General features: G+C 38.7%; 1 protein-coding gene across 1 annotated transcript in view; it reads right to left on the bottom strand.

The window, feature by feature from the left end:
• LNX2 (ligand of numb-protein X 2) overlaps window positions 1-13,315 on the bottom strand; it is a 79,770-nt gene that overhangs the window by 42,077 nt on the left and 24,378 nt on the right. Inside the window, exon 2 of the mRNA XM_024755515.1 lies at window positions 779-1,297. Coding sequence (XP_024611283.1) covers window positions 779-1,185 — 407 coding nt within the window. The 5' untranslated portion in view covers window positions 1,186-1,297. The remainder of the gene's footprint in view (window positions 1-778; window positions 1,298-13,315) is intronic.

Raw genomic sequence — 13,315 nt, 5'->3', positions numbered from 1 at the left:
GGCAACCCCGCGTGCCATCAGATGATGGTTAGCATTTCCTAGCAATAAAGTATCTTTCAATCAAGGTATGTAAGTTTTTAGACCTAATGCTATTGCACCCTTACTAGACTACAGTACAGCGTGAACAGAACTTTCATATGCACTGGGAAACCAAAAAATTCGTGTGACCTGCTGTATTGTGCTATTCGATATTCACTTTACTGCGGTGGTCTGGAACCGAACCTGCAACATCTCCGAGGTGTGCCTGTACCCACTTCCATGTTGCAACAATATTATAATTTTTAACAGCTGCATGATATCCCGATGCACTGATGTACTACTGTATTTTTAACCCTTCCCCTACTGTTAAGTAATCAGATTGACCCCAGTTTACTGAACTCTGCACAATGTTGCAGCAAACATCTTTACATACAATTTTCCCTTCTTTTGGACTATTTCCTTAGGATAATAAGCTAGATAAGACGATACTGACATTTACAGTTTTTGAAACAAACTGAGAAACTGCCTTGCACAAAGAGTCTATCATTATATCCTGCTACCATGTGACTATAACCACCTCATATTGATAAGTGTAAAACGGTACCTCCTGACTGTAGTTTTTACATGCATGTTTTTGATAAATAATAATATTAAATGACGGTTGCATGCAACTTGTTTGTTGTATCTCCTGTGCAGGATTTGTCTGTTTACTTACTGATGGCTTGGCATTTGTATCGGGTTTATTTGTTTGAGCCACCTTTTTATAGCCTAGAGTCGCTTCTCTCTCCCTCTCTCTCACCTGTTTTTAAGATGTGCCTCCAGGTCGCAGCGCTGCACTACATCTTGGCACACTGAAGAGAACGGACATAAAACTAATAATTTGTCCAGAAGTTTATGAACTAGAATGCTAGACTTCTTGCACAACTTAAAGTGGAGTCTCTTCCGGTCCAATGGACAGAAATCCTTCTCTTGCAGGAAGTTTCTGAGGCACTTGCAGCAGAAGGTATGTCCACAGGGGGTGTCTAGTGGCTGCAGCAGAGGCTGAAGGCAAATGTGGCAGACCAGGTCGTCATCCACTTCATCCTGGTAATTGTATAAGTGGTTTTCTCGTGTCCAGTGCTGCTGGCCGCATTCAAAACACAGAGGATTGAAGGAGGAGGAAGAGGTCTGCTCCACAGACACCATCTCATCGTTTGTCGTTCCCATTTTGAATCAGCGGAAGCAGTTTCTGTATCTTCATACATTAGACTTCCATTAAAGGTTTGATCTTTAAAAGACAGTGATGTATTTGACTAAAACCCAGGTCTGTTTTTCTAGACTAGACAAAACAAAACAAAACAACCAGAAAAGTAATTACTATCAATCAACATAGGCTAAAAGAATCAACATGATATTACTACGTTGACTTCTTTTTTAGTAAAAAATTAAAATTTACATCAGGGAATAAATTAGTCGTAAAAACATTAAAATGACATTAACTAATCTGCTTGTTGGCTAAGGATGACTTACCTTGCCAAGTTCTTGGTGAAAAAAGAATTTAGGATTAAAAGCAAAGGTGACATATTAATATGTGGTGTGACACAGGAAACAATTTGTTCTACTGACTGAAATCCCCCGATACTTCACTGCTTAATGGTAGTTTCAACGCCAGTTAATCTACGTAGTATGCTAATAATGCAATTTGAGGTATATTATGTAATAAATTTGCATTCGCCAACCCAGTCATGGTTCCCTGCTTCTGACTGATGTTACACATTTATAGTGCCATCCCAAAAATTATGTCTCTGAAATGTAGTCTCAAGGATAATTCAGTGTCTTAAAAAAACGACCTCTGCTCTACACTGTTTGGGAGAAACTGGATTTCAAAATATATATGTATGATTTGAATATTCTCTCCCTATAATACAGATTGCAGAAAGATAGATCTGCACAGCATATATAAATAACATCTCTGCAAACTCCACAAACTTCAATACTATTTCATGCCATTAAGAGAAAAAACCCACTGATTCAATTTTAATATTAGCTTTTAAAGGTGACAGGGTAACCTAAGACACATCTTTAGGCTTTATCCATATGTACATCAGGGTATTATGAGTAAGAGGATCCTGAGCGCTGTTCTCACTCTGGAAGACTCTTATTTAATTGAAGCTGTCTGTTCACAAAGCAATAACTTTGTCTTATTCCTGTTGGGCTGACCCCCAAGATGAGTGTGAAGTACAGTGTGTGTGGGTGAAAACGGAGTTTTGGAATTGAGCTCCTTGCCTGTAAATGTTCCCTAAATAATTGTGTATATGAAACCTGTATAATAAAAAGAAGTATTCTCAATAAAAAAAAAAGAAACCCACTATAATTCAATTAAACAGATAAGGCATGTTATAAATGTCCATCCCAGCTCACATTATTCCACACTCCCATTGCTTCTGGCTTACTCAGAGCAGCAGAGTGCGTGCGTGCGTGCGTGTGTGTGTGTGCGCGCGCACCTCCTCTAAGACAGCAGCCTGCTCCAGTTTGGTGCAGGGCTAGCAAGGAATGCTCCCCTCACATAACGGTTTCCATACCTCCTGCTGCTGCAGCACCAGGGATTAAAAAATCACCTCCAAAGGCATCAGCTATGTCCATTCTGAATATTTACAGTCTCTGCTATGTGCCAAACACTGAACAGGGAGATAAGGGAGGTGGGGAGAGGACAGTTAAGAGAGCCCATTGTTGGATCATACGGTAGTTCTATTTTTAGCCTTTTAAGGAACCTCCATACTGTTCTCCATAGTGGCTGTATCAATTTATATTCCTGCCAACAGTGCAAGAGCGTTCCCTTTTCTCCACACCCTCTCCAGCATTTGTTGTTTGTAGATTTTCTGATGATGGCCATTCTGACCGTGTGAGGTGATACCTCATTGTAGTTTTGATTTGCATTTCCCTGATAATTAGTGATGTTGAGCATCTTTTCATGTGCTTTTTGGCCATCTGTCTGTCTTTGAAGAACTGTCTATTTAGGTTTGAAGAAATGTCTGTTTAGGTCTTCTACCCATTTTTTGCTTGGGTTGTTTGTTTTCTTTGATACTGAGCTGCATGAGCTGTTTGTATATTTTAGAGATTAATCCCCTGTCAGTTGCTTTATTTGCAAATATTTTCTCCTGAAACTAACACAACATCGTGAATCAACTATACTCCAATAAAAATTAAAAAACAAAAGAATGCCCATTGTGAAAACTCAATGAACTAAACATTCTCAGCAAGTCGTGCACCGGGTGCTGTGTGAGTGCAGAGAGAGAGGAGGAGAGCTGGCATCTAGCTGGCTTTGTAGCCAGAAATACTTTCAAGAGGGGACACAACATGGCTGCTGGGCTGTGACAGGAAGCACTGGCCAGAGAGGAAACGGACAAGGGCCTCTTCACGTCCTGAGTGTGCACGGCACATTCGGGAATGTGAGCCGGTGAAACGTCTGAGGCAAGAAAATGAACTCAGAGTGGGGGCATTCTGAAACCTGGGGTCCTGTACCAGATCAGAAAGGGCAGACACCATGTTATGCTGCTAGCATTTGTTTCAATCATATATATATATATACACACACACACACACACACACACACACACACACACATATATGTATATATTTTGCTATTTTATTACTTGGAGTATTTATCAGAAAAACATATATATATATACATATATACACATACATATATATGCATATGTATATATGTACATATATATTTGCTATTTTATTTACTGGGAGTATTTATCAGAAAAACAAATTAAGAGATTTAACAAGAATTGCCATGAATTATGAGGGGGTGGGACAAGATTCAGATGGCATGGCTGAATCAGATAAACTGTGTTTTTCAAAACAACTTAATAAAATAATAATAGCAGCTTGTGGTCTAAACTATCAGTACAGCATTAAGACAGTAGACACTTCCTGTAGTTTGTAACTCATGGGGCTTACACTCTCTGAGCACCATAGCTTTTGTCAGTCCAAGGTATGTGAGATTATGGAGATAAACGTCATTTACCTCAGGCAAAGAGAACACTTCAATCTCTAGGTATTTTAATACAGAATGTCCACAGACTCATTTCCTACTCAACTAGCTCTTCTTTGTTTGTGATAGTATTTATCCTAATTTTTTTCTCAAGAATATACACTGCAATTCTGGCCTCCCACATAATCACTAAGGAAGCATTTCTCTTAAGACTATTATATTTTAGCTATTTTCTGAATCTCTAAATAACTTTGATTACTTTCCTAACACAAAATATTTTCATGAGGAAGAAGAACACGCTCCCATTTAAAATACCAAATAACAACCGCATTATCAACAGCCCCGAAATGCCTCTGTTACCATGACACAAACATTAAATGAAAATTTATCACGGGTAGATCACTAACACGTGCATATAAATATTGATTGAACAGTTTCAAGACCATACAGTCTAAGTAGTTAAGAGCACACACCCTGGAGCCAGTCTGTGAGGGTTCAAGTCCTTGTTCAGTCACTTACCAGCCCTGTGGCCTGACTGAATTTCTCTGTGGCTGTTTCCTCCTCACGTGTAAAATGGGGGTAGTAACAGTGCCGATCTCAGAGGGGTGATACAGAGAATAAACAGGCACATTAACAGGTGCTGAATAAATGTTAGCTATTACTAAAGATAAACAAACAAATGTTCAGACAGATTTTATGATTTGCCCAAAGCTGCACAACTTATAATTACTCAGTAAGAAAGAAGGAAGATAAATCCAGTTCTTTCTTGTTTCAAAATAACCCGACAGTAAATTAAGTAATTATAGGAAAGAGGAACGGTGTTTCATGTAAGCCTGAGTGTATGGATTTTTTAAAGACGAAGGCAGCCTGCGCCTGTTTTCCAATCCCCAAGCCCACTCCTCTCCTCCCAGCTCCAGCAGGTGACTTGATTTCCACTTTGTGAGCAAGCCCACTCCTAATGGCTCACAAGGCTTCCTACACTACTGTCCCTCCCCCGAAGCTGTGAGCTCCTTAAGAGGTGGACCTCCAGAAGGGGAGAAGCTCAATAAATGCTGAATGACCAACTGGGTGACCAAAGTTAGGTAGCCAGAAATACATTCATATATACAGGAGGATATGCCCATGTTTAATTTTGATTTCAGACATTCTATTAGCACAATTTGAAATACTAAAATACAAGTTAAATAATAGTCTTAAATATTTTCCATAATATAAAGATAAAATGTAGCATTACGTATATCTTTACAAGCTATATTATCTGTGTAGCTAATATAACAGTAATATAACAGGAACAGTAAACAGATGGATGCTATCAAATCGGCTGGGAGGGAATTCCCTGGTGGTCCAGTGGTTAGGACTCTGCACTTTCACCACCGAGGGCCCGGGTTCGATCCCTGATCCAGGGACTAAGATCCCATGAGTCACGTGGCACAGCCAAAATAGATAGATAGATAGATAATCAGTTGTCTCATACTTTCTCTCATTTAAAAAATAAATAAATTGGCTGGGAATATTACAACACATTTAAGATAACATCTTGAAAGATAATCAGTGCAGTGGAGAGGGAGTTATAAGACTGTTTACTACCTAACTCCAGTTACGATTAATATGCTTGCTTTTCCTGGTCTATGAGACAAGACTATCCTGCCACATCCTGAAGACTCTCAGAAGGAGCTACGGTTTTTCACAGTTAATTTTCACACACTCCCAAACTATGTTATTCAGATCATTTCTCTTAATGTTACTTTTGACTCAGGCTGAAAGAGTCCTCACTGGCCCTAAACTAGGAGATCCAGCCCCAGATAAAAGAAGATGAGCCAAGGGTTACCACCAAAGTATGGTTAGATGGGGATCATCTTTGGTTCTTCTGACACATCAGGGCTGAGTCTGAGGATACCTCTCCCCATGCATCCCAGCAAAATCCTACTCACGCCTTAAGTCTTAGCTCCACCTCCACCCCCTCCATCAGATCCCATCAGCCTCATTCCCGCTCCCGGTTCGCCCCCTCTTTCCCTTCTGTTCCTGCTTTTTACACACGCCTTCGTCTCATCAGTTACTACATTTGCGTGCTTGCTTATCTGTCTCCTTACCTCTTGGAGGTTACGGTGAAGACAGTATCTTCTTTATCTCTTGTATTCCCCGGTCTTGGCACACATTGTGCAATTAAAAAGTTCTCAGGCTCATACTGGAGCCTGAAATGTATACGAGTCTTGAGATATATTATATAACTACGTAAATTTATGAGAAAACCCTGCACATTAATTTGTGGCACTGCAAAACAATCAACATACTGGACCCTGCCCTATGATTATACATAAACTAGGAATAAGATATTACTTCCTTTAATCTTCAAAAGTCTGAGGGGAAAAAAAGGGTTTTTTTTGTTTAATGATGTCAACACAAGAAAATTTTCTTATTGTATATGTTACATATCGGCTTTCACAGCTACCTTTGTATAAAGCAGTGGTTGTCAAACTTTTACACCTAAGGATCCCTTTATCCACCCTGGACAAGTTTGGCTGTTTCTTAAAAAAACAAAACAAAAAAAAACTACCATACAATCCAGCAACTCCACTACCCGGCATTTATCCCAAAGAAATAAAAACGTTCACACAAAAACCGGTACAGCTTTATTTGTAATGGCCTCAAACCAGAAACAACCCAACTGTCCTTCAACAAGTGAACAGTTAAACAAATGATGGCACATCCACACCACACGGCTCAGCAATAAAAAAGAACGAACTACTGATGTGCACACCAGCCTGGGTGCACCTCAAAGAATTATGCTGAGTGAGGAAGCTGATCCTAAAAGGGTGCATATTATATTTTCCATATATAACATTCTTGAAATGACAATACAGTTAAGTAAATTAATTAAAATGTTTATTTGTTAATAAAAAATAAACCCATTACATGTTAACATTTTTATGAAAAATAACTTTTTTCAAAATAAAAAAATATATAGTGCAGAGAGAAGCATTGTTGATGTAGAATGTATTTTCCAAATCTGGAGTCTCAAATCTGCTTTCAACCTTTTGTGAGATCACATGTCAAGTTTCCTCTGGAAAACTCTACTGAACACTCATGAGAGAATGAGAGTGAAAAGGTAAAGTCAAGTCTTTGTGTTACTGGGAAAATAATTTTGACCTTGTGGACCCAATGAAAACACAGGGTCCTGGGTCACACATGGACAAGTAGTACAGAGCACTGAAGGGTTCTGACACCCCTCTTCCACAAGAAGAAGTACTAGTCAGTAACCAACAAGACTTTTAAAAAAGACAAAAACTGGAAAAGGCCAACTGTGGAGGTGAGCCCATACTGGAGGAATCTGTCTTTCCTGGAATGAAGCTCTTTCTCCAGAGCCTTCTCCCACTGAAGAAGCGTATCTGGATATCACTGTACAGGAATATTAAGCATATTAAATGAGACCCTTACATAAATCCTATTCTTAATCAAAACATTTCCTATATGTCATGAGGAAAATGATCAAATACCAGTTTTCCAACAATTCCACATCTATTATTTATAATTCTCTCATTGTCTACATAAAAGTGTAATTCAGCACACTTAGCTATTTGTCTCCTATTCCTTTTTATCAAGTAGAAATATTTGAAAAACCATTTAAAAATTCTTAAGATGCTACTTGTAGTGAGATGTACCCTATTTAATAATCTAGAAAATTAGTAAGCTAAGCAAAAAAATGCTAGAAGCTATGCAACTTAGGCTCTGAGCTCCATGCCAGCTGGGTAACTAGGTCACTACACAATTCCTTTTCATTCATCACATGTTTATCCAGTGTCTACGAAGTGCTGGTATTATATAGATATGCTGGTGCCTAGGCTTCCTGTCTACACACTGTCAGCTTTGCTTAAATAGTAATAAACCACACATCATACACACACACAGAGTTTAAATCTAGCTCCAAAATTCTCATGATTTTATATCTTTTTATACACAATAAAATATTTACTAATGTTATATTTACATTTTAGTCCTGACATCTGTTATTGTTTTTTGATAACTTTAATAATCTCCTAAATATTTTCAAAAAGAAGGTTAAATTGTGGCTGGCAAAGAATTTACAAATTTCAAATGTCCTTCTACTTTAGTTTTTCTAATTTTGAACCACTAATCTATGATGAAACTTTTTTTTTTTTAATGCAAAAACCAAACTGGATTACCTATCCAATTCCTGCAGGCTCAGAGAGTTATACTAGAGTTATACTTCTAAAAATACTACTAAATTATGTTACCTTACAGTAATTTAAAAACAGAATTGATATAAAACTATTTCAAAAAGGAAATACACCATATGGAATGCTAAACATTTCCATACAGCTAAATACCCAGACAGACCTCCACCAATAAGAAAAGGCTTCTGTGGGAAGGGGTCTTCCAGGAAAGACACACTCCCACAGCACGTGACCTCTTCTCAGCAGCACTCCTCACCAGCCAGCCGAGATGGGGCAATGTCTAACATCTTAAAGAATGTCACAAATTCATAAGAGTTGCACAATACATTTAACAATGTGGGGTGGGTTGTGAGGGGAAGTAGTTTTCATTGGTTTAGTTTTATTGCATGCCATGTTCACCTGCTGGATATAATTTTAATACTTCTTTATATGACATTCAAAGGCAAGGGTTCTGATTTAAATAAATAATCTGTTTTCTTCTAAAGGATGAAACCTCTCAAACATTTAATTTCTTGCACAGTAAATTTAGAAAACATTTGTTTTCAAGTGATCGATAAATTCTTATTTTCAAGGTCTTTTCAATCTCTAATTTCTGTAACTGTGGATCAAAATCCCTCTGCTAACTCTCAGTGATCCAAGGAAGTAAAGGGCATCAAAAAGAGCACTGGCCGTGGGTTCAAAATGTGCCTCTGCCATGCACGCGCTAGCAATGTGGCACCACACGCGGCACAGCAATTAGAAGTTTATAATCCCAATTTCCTCATGTTAGAAATGGCATCCTGCTTATGGTGCAGGATTACTATGAAGCTAAAAATGTTACACTGCCAGGAAAACCTCTTACAAACCACAAGGCATTAAAACACAAACTTACGACTAGATTAACGACTGTAAAGGACGATGTAGATAAGAACAGACAGCTGGGCTAATCGGTGGCCGGAGCTCCCTCCACGAGACTGGTCACGGGAGGCCTGTGTCTGATTCTTGGCTCTGAGACCAGCAACCAGGCCACCAGCTCAGCCCTTCCCCGCTCTAGACTCCACTCTCTGAACCTACAGACCAGTGGGCCAAACCAGATAAACTCTAAAGTTACTTATAGACCCCCAATTCCATGATTCTAGAAATGTGCTTTGAGCACACATTTTTTCCCCCAAAACAGAACAGTTTTCTTTACTATTATCCAGCATTGTATTAACTATAAAAATGATCTAAATCCAAAGCTTATCAGGAGAGGTTTTTGCGTGTTTCTTTTTTTGCTTTTTGATTTTGTTCGTTTGTTTGATCTTCATAGTACTGGACACTCTTTTAAGTTCCCGACCTGAAAATTTCTCTTTTTGCAGACAAGCGTATGGACAAGAGAGGAGGGCTAGACATATAATTGAACGTCTCCATATGTTTATTATGGTGGGACAACGTACGATACTATAGTGCTATAAGACAAAATTTATTTTTCTTACTGGCTCTCCTACGGTGCTATTTAGGAGATGCTGCGACATCTATCTGAAGGACTAATATGGTTAGTTCGTCTGCTTTCTCTGAAAGGCAAGCACAGGTTAATTGTCAGTAGTATAAATAGACGTTTTAGATGGCAGATTTTGCTCCACACTCTAACATATTTTTCCATTCAAGAAACATCTAAAGCTACAGAAAAAGAACAAACTTTTCAGTCTTACTTCCTTCAATAACTGCAAAGAAATCAGCAGGACACTGCTACTCTGTGATCAAACCCACACAATAAAATAAATGAAGTGGAACTAAACCACAGTCAGGAAAGGTTTTATGGTGGTGGTACTACTAATAATTAAGAGTCCCAGACTTCATTATCTTAACTATCAGTAAGGTATAAGAAATTTAAATGCTGCAGCTTTCCAAGCTAATTAGGGACACCGATAATTAAAAGAACAGATATTATTTAAGATGCTCAATTTGTCCCAGTTATAATTTAGTGCATATAAAGATGATCAGCTCAAGAATGACTCTGGACCAGACTCAAGGGACCATCACCGAATGGCCAGATCTTGTGCTTTCTCAAGACAAGCCTAACAGGCACCAGTGTCAGGGGTAGGGACCAAAGCCTTGTTAGCCTTGGGATTTATCCAGAATGAGTCTAGTGTGTTGCCAGAGGTCCTTCTAATTTATTAACAATGAGTTGTTTGAGTTAAATACAGTTCTAATACTGAGAAAAATTAAAAGAGAAATCCTCATATAATGTAACTCATTATCCAGATTCAGATACATCACAGATAAAACAACCCTTTAAAATATAAATGCCTATGTTACATGACAGGAAATAAAATGTACTATAAAGCCAGAAATTATAAGGGGCTGTACTATGTTAAATCATTAAGATGATCAACAATGCACCCTAAATTATATTAGTTTCCCATGTTTCAGAAACGGAGTCAAACAAAATCCCAGGTTTTACATGTTATGTAGTTATTACCTGCCTTTTTAACATTTCCACTAGGAAACTTTTACAAACAAAATATTCAAGAGCAAACTAATTACTCATATCCCTAACCTTCAAACCTGACCTCCTTTTCAATCTCCTATCCTCCCTCTTTTCCATCCATCCATCGGTCTGTGTTACTGAGAAATCTCCTATGTGCCAGGCACTGTTCTAGGGCTAGGAGTTCAGCCTTGAACAAAAACAAAAATCTCTCCCCTTGTGAAGCTTACATTCTGGGGGAGCAGACAGCACACACACAAAATAAATAAAATACTGGGAGGATAGCTTTTTAAATAGGGTGATCAGGGGAAAACGCACTATTGAGGTGGCACTTGAGTTAACGCCAAAAGGACATAACTAGAAATCCACACGGTTAATTGGGGTAAAATGTTTATTATAGACAAATGAAATAATAAAGGCCCTGAGCTGACAACGTGCCTGGTATGTTCAATGAACAGTCAGGAGGCCCGTGCGGATGAAATGAAAAAGCAGAGAGAAGGAAATGGATCAGACCAGTAACGGGGGTTAACTACACCCTATAGAACTTTGGTGTTTCCTCTGTGTAAGAATCCTAGCAGGATCGCTCTGGCTGCTACACTGAGAATAATCTTAAGGGGCCAAAGGCAGAAGCAATCAAGAGCCTACTGAAATATTATAAGGAAGAGATGATGGTGGATTGAACCAGGGTGGACACAGTTGAGATAGTGACTCATTTCTGCATCTACTTTGAAGGCAGACTGGTGTGATTTGCTGATACATAAAATGTGTGCACGAGCTGCTGGTGGTGGGATAAGTCAAGGACGACGCCAAGGTTTTTAGTCTGAACTAGAAAGATAGAATTAATATATTTGAGGTGCGATAGTCTGTAAGAGAGTAGGTTTAATGGGTATGGCCAAGTTCAAACAGGTTATATTTGAAATGCCTATCAGACGTCCAAGTAGGCACACGGAGGAGGCAGGCAGCTAAGTATACAAGTCCAGTTCAGGGGAGAGGACTGGACTGATGATATAAATTCAGGAAGCACTGGTGTATAGAATAGAAAGCCATTCGATTGGGCAAGATCACCAAAGGAGAGTGGGTGAGTGTAAGAAGAGAAGGGGGCTGAGGACTGGGCCTTGGGGCATTTCAATACTACAGGGTCTGGGAGACAAGGAGGAGCCAAACCCAGCAGGAGTGGTTAGCATGCAAGAAGCTGATCAGGAGAGTGTGGTGTGGAAAAACCAAATACAGGAAGTCTTTCAAGGAGGAAGGAATGATTATCCGGTAGGCAAGTAAAATAAGATTAGGACTGAGAATTACGCATCGGATTTAGCAACACGGCACTCACCAGTGACCTTGACACAGAGTTTTGGTGGACTGGTGAGAGAAAATGCTTCCTGGGAAAGAGTTCAGGAGACAGGAATTAGAGCATGAACACTTCTTTTGAGAAATTATGCAATATGGGAAGGGGGAAATTTTGTATTCTGGGAGGAACTGAGACTCTAATTGTGATTCCCCCCAACATTTAACAAAGGCAGAGATGTACACATTTATCATTTGCATCTATACACATCCTTAATTCCTTTCTTCTTGCGTCAGACCTCTCCCTCTGCCGTCTCAAGGCTAATTTCTCCTCCACCTGGGCTCAATATTCCATTCCTTTGGCAACCTTTGTCATTTACCTCATCTTTCTTTATTTAACCTCTAACCTTTTCCCCTCAGCATAAAAAAGTTCATGTTTCAACAACAATGAAAACAAAACATTCTCCTACAGTTGTTACCCTTTCCCCCACCTTCATTTCACCTCCAATATTTCTGAAATATAAGACCACGCTTGCAGTCTCCGATTCCTGACCAAAAGGGCTTCTTTCTACCTCTACCAGCCACTGAGCCTGGTTCTACTGTGGTCATGGTCGTCATGACTGGCTGCCAAATCTAATGGTCACGTCTCAGTTCCAAACCCTGCTTGATCTCTCTGCAACGTCACCGACTCCTCTTGCCGTGAAACTCTTTGCTCCCTTGCCTTAATTATACCACTCTGTTCTGGTTCTCATACTATTTACCACTCTTTTGTGATAGCTGTCCAATTTTTTCCTTTAGGCAAACTCTAAAAAATTTAAATTGTTGGGCCAAGTAAAAAGAAGTCTTCTGATTCACTACATTAAACTGCTCTCCAAAACGGTGAACAAAATTTTGATTCCTACTAGCAATGCTAGTATGTTAACTTCTCCCAAACTGTTCTAATCCTGGTTAATTTTATTCGTTTTAAATATTTATAAATCTTAAAGTTGAAAATAAAAAAATAACATCTCATTTTTTCTTTAATTTGCATCTCTTTGACTCTAGCTAAATTAAAGTTATGATTATAATCCTTACTCTTGTGAAGTGCCTCTAGATCCTTGGCCTCACTTTTTTCCTACTGAATAGTAGTGTTTTTCTTAATTGATATGAACTTGATATATTATGATACCAATCCTTTATCACATTATTATAATTACTTTTCCTCCTGTTTGCCTTTTAGTTGTCTACTGGCATAAAGAAGTTGTCAATTTTCATGTAATTGAATACATTCATTTTCCCTTTAAAAATTCTTCCACTACTCTTATCCCCTCCTCCATAACAAGATGAGATGAAGATTTGCCTCTGTATTCTTCATTTGCATAGTCTACAAAAAAATGATTACACTCTATTCTGACTGGAACGCAGTATGAGAATAGATCTTTCTCTCCCAGTACT

Source organism: Neophocaena asiaeorientalis, unplaced genomic scaffold (genome assembly GCF_003031525.2).
Source record: "Neophocaena asiaeorientalis asiaeorientalis breed wild unplaced genomic scaffold, Neophocaena_asiaeorientalis_V1.1 scaffold59, whole genome shotgun sequence".
Classification (NCBI taxonomy): Eukaryota; Metazoa; Chordata; class Mammalia; order Artiodactyla; family Phocoenidae; genus Neophocaena; species Neophocaena asiaeorientalis.
The sequence above is the reverse complement of the archived record's forward strand: the minus strand, read 5'-3'. Positions and strand labels throughout refer to the sequence as shown.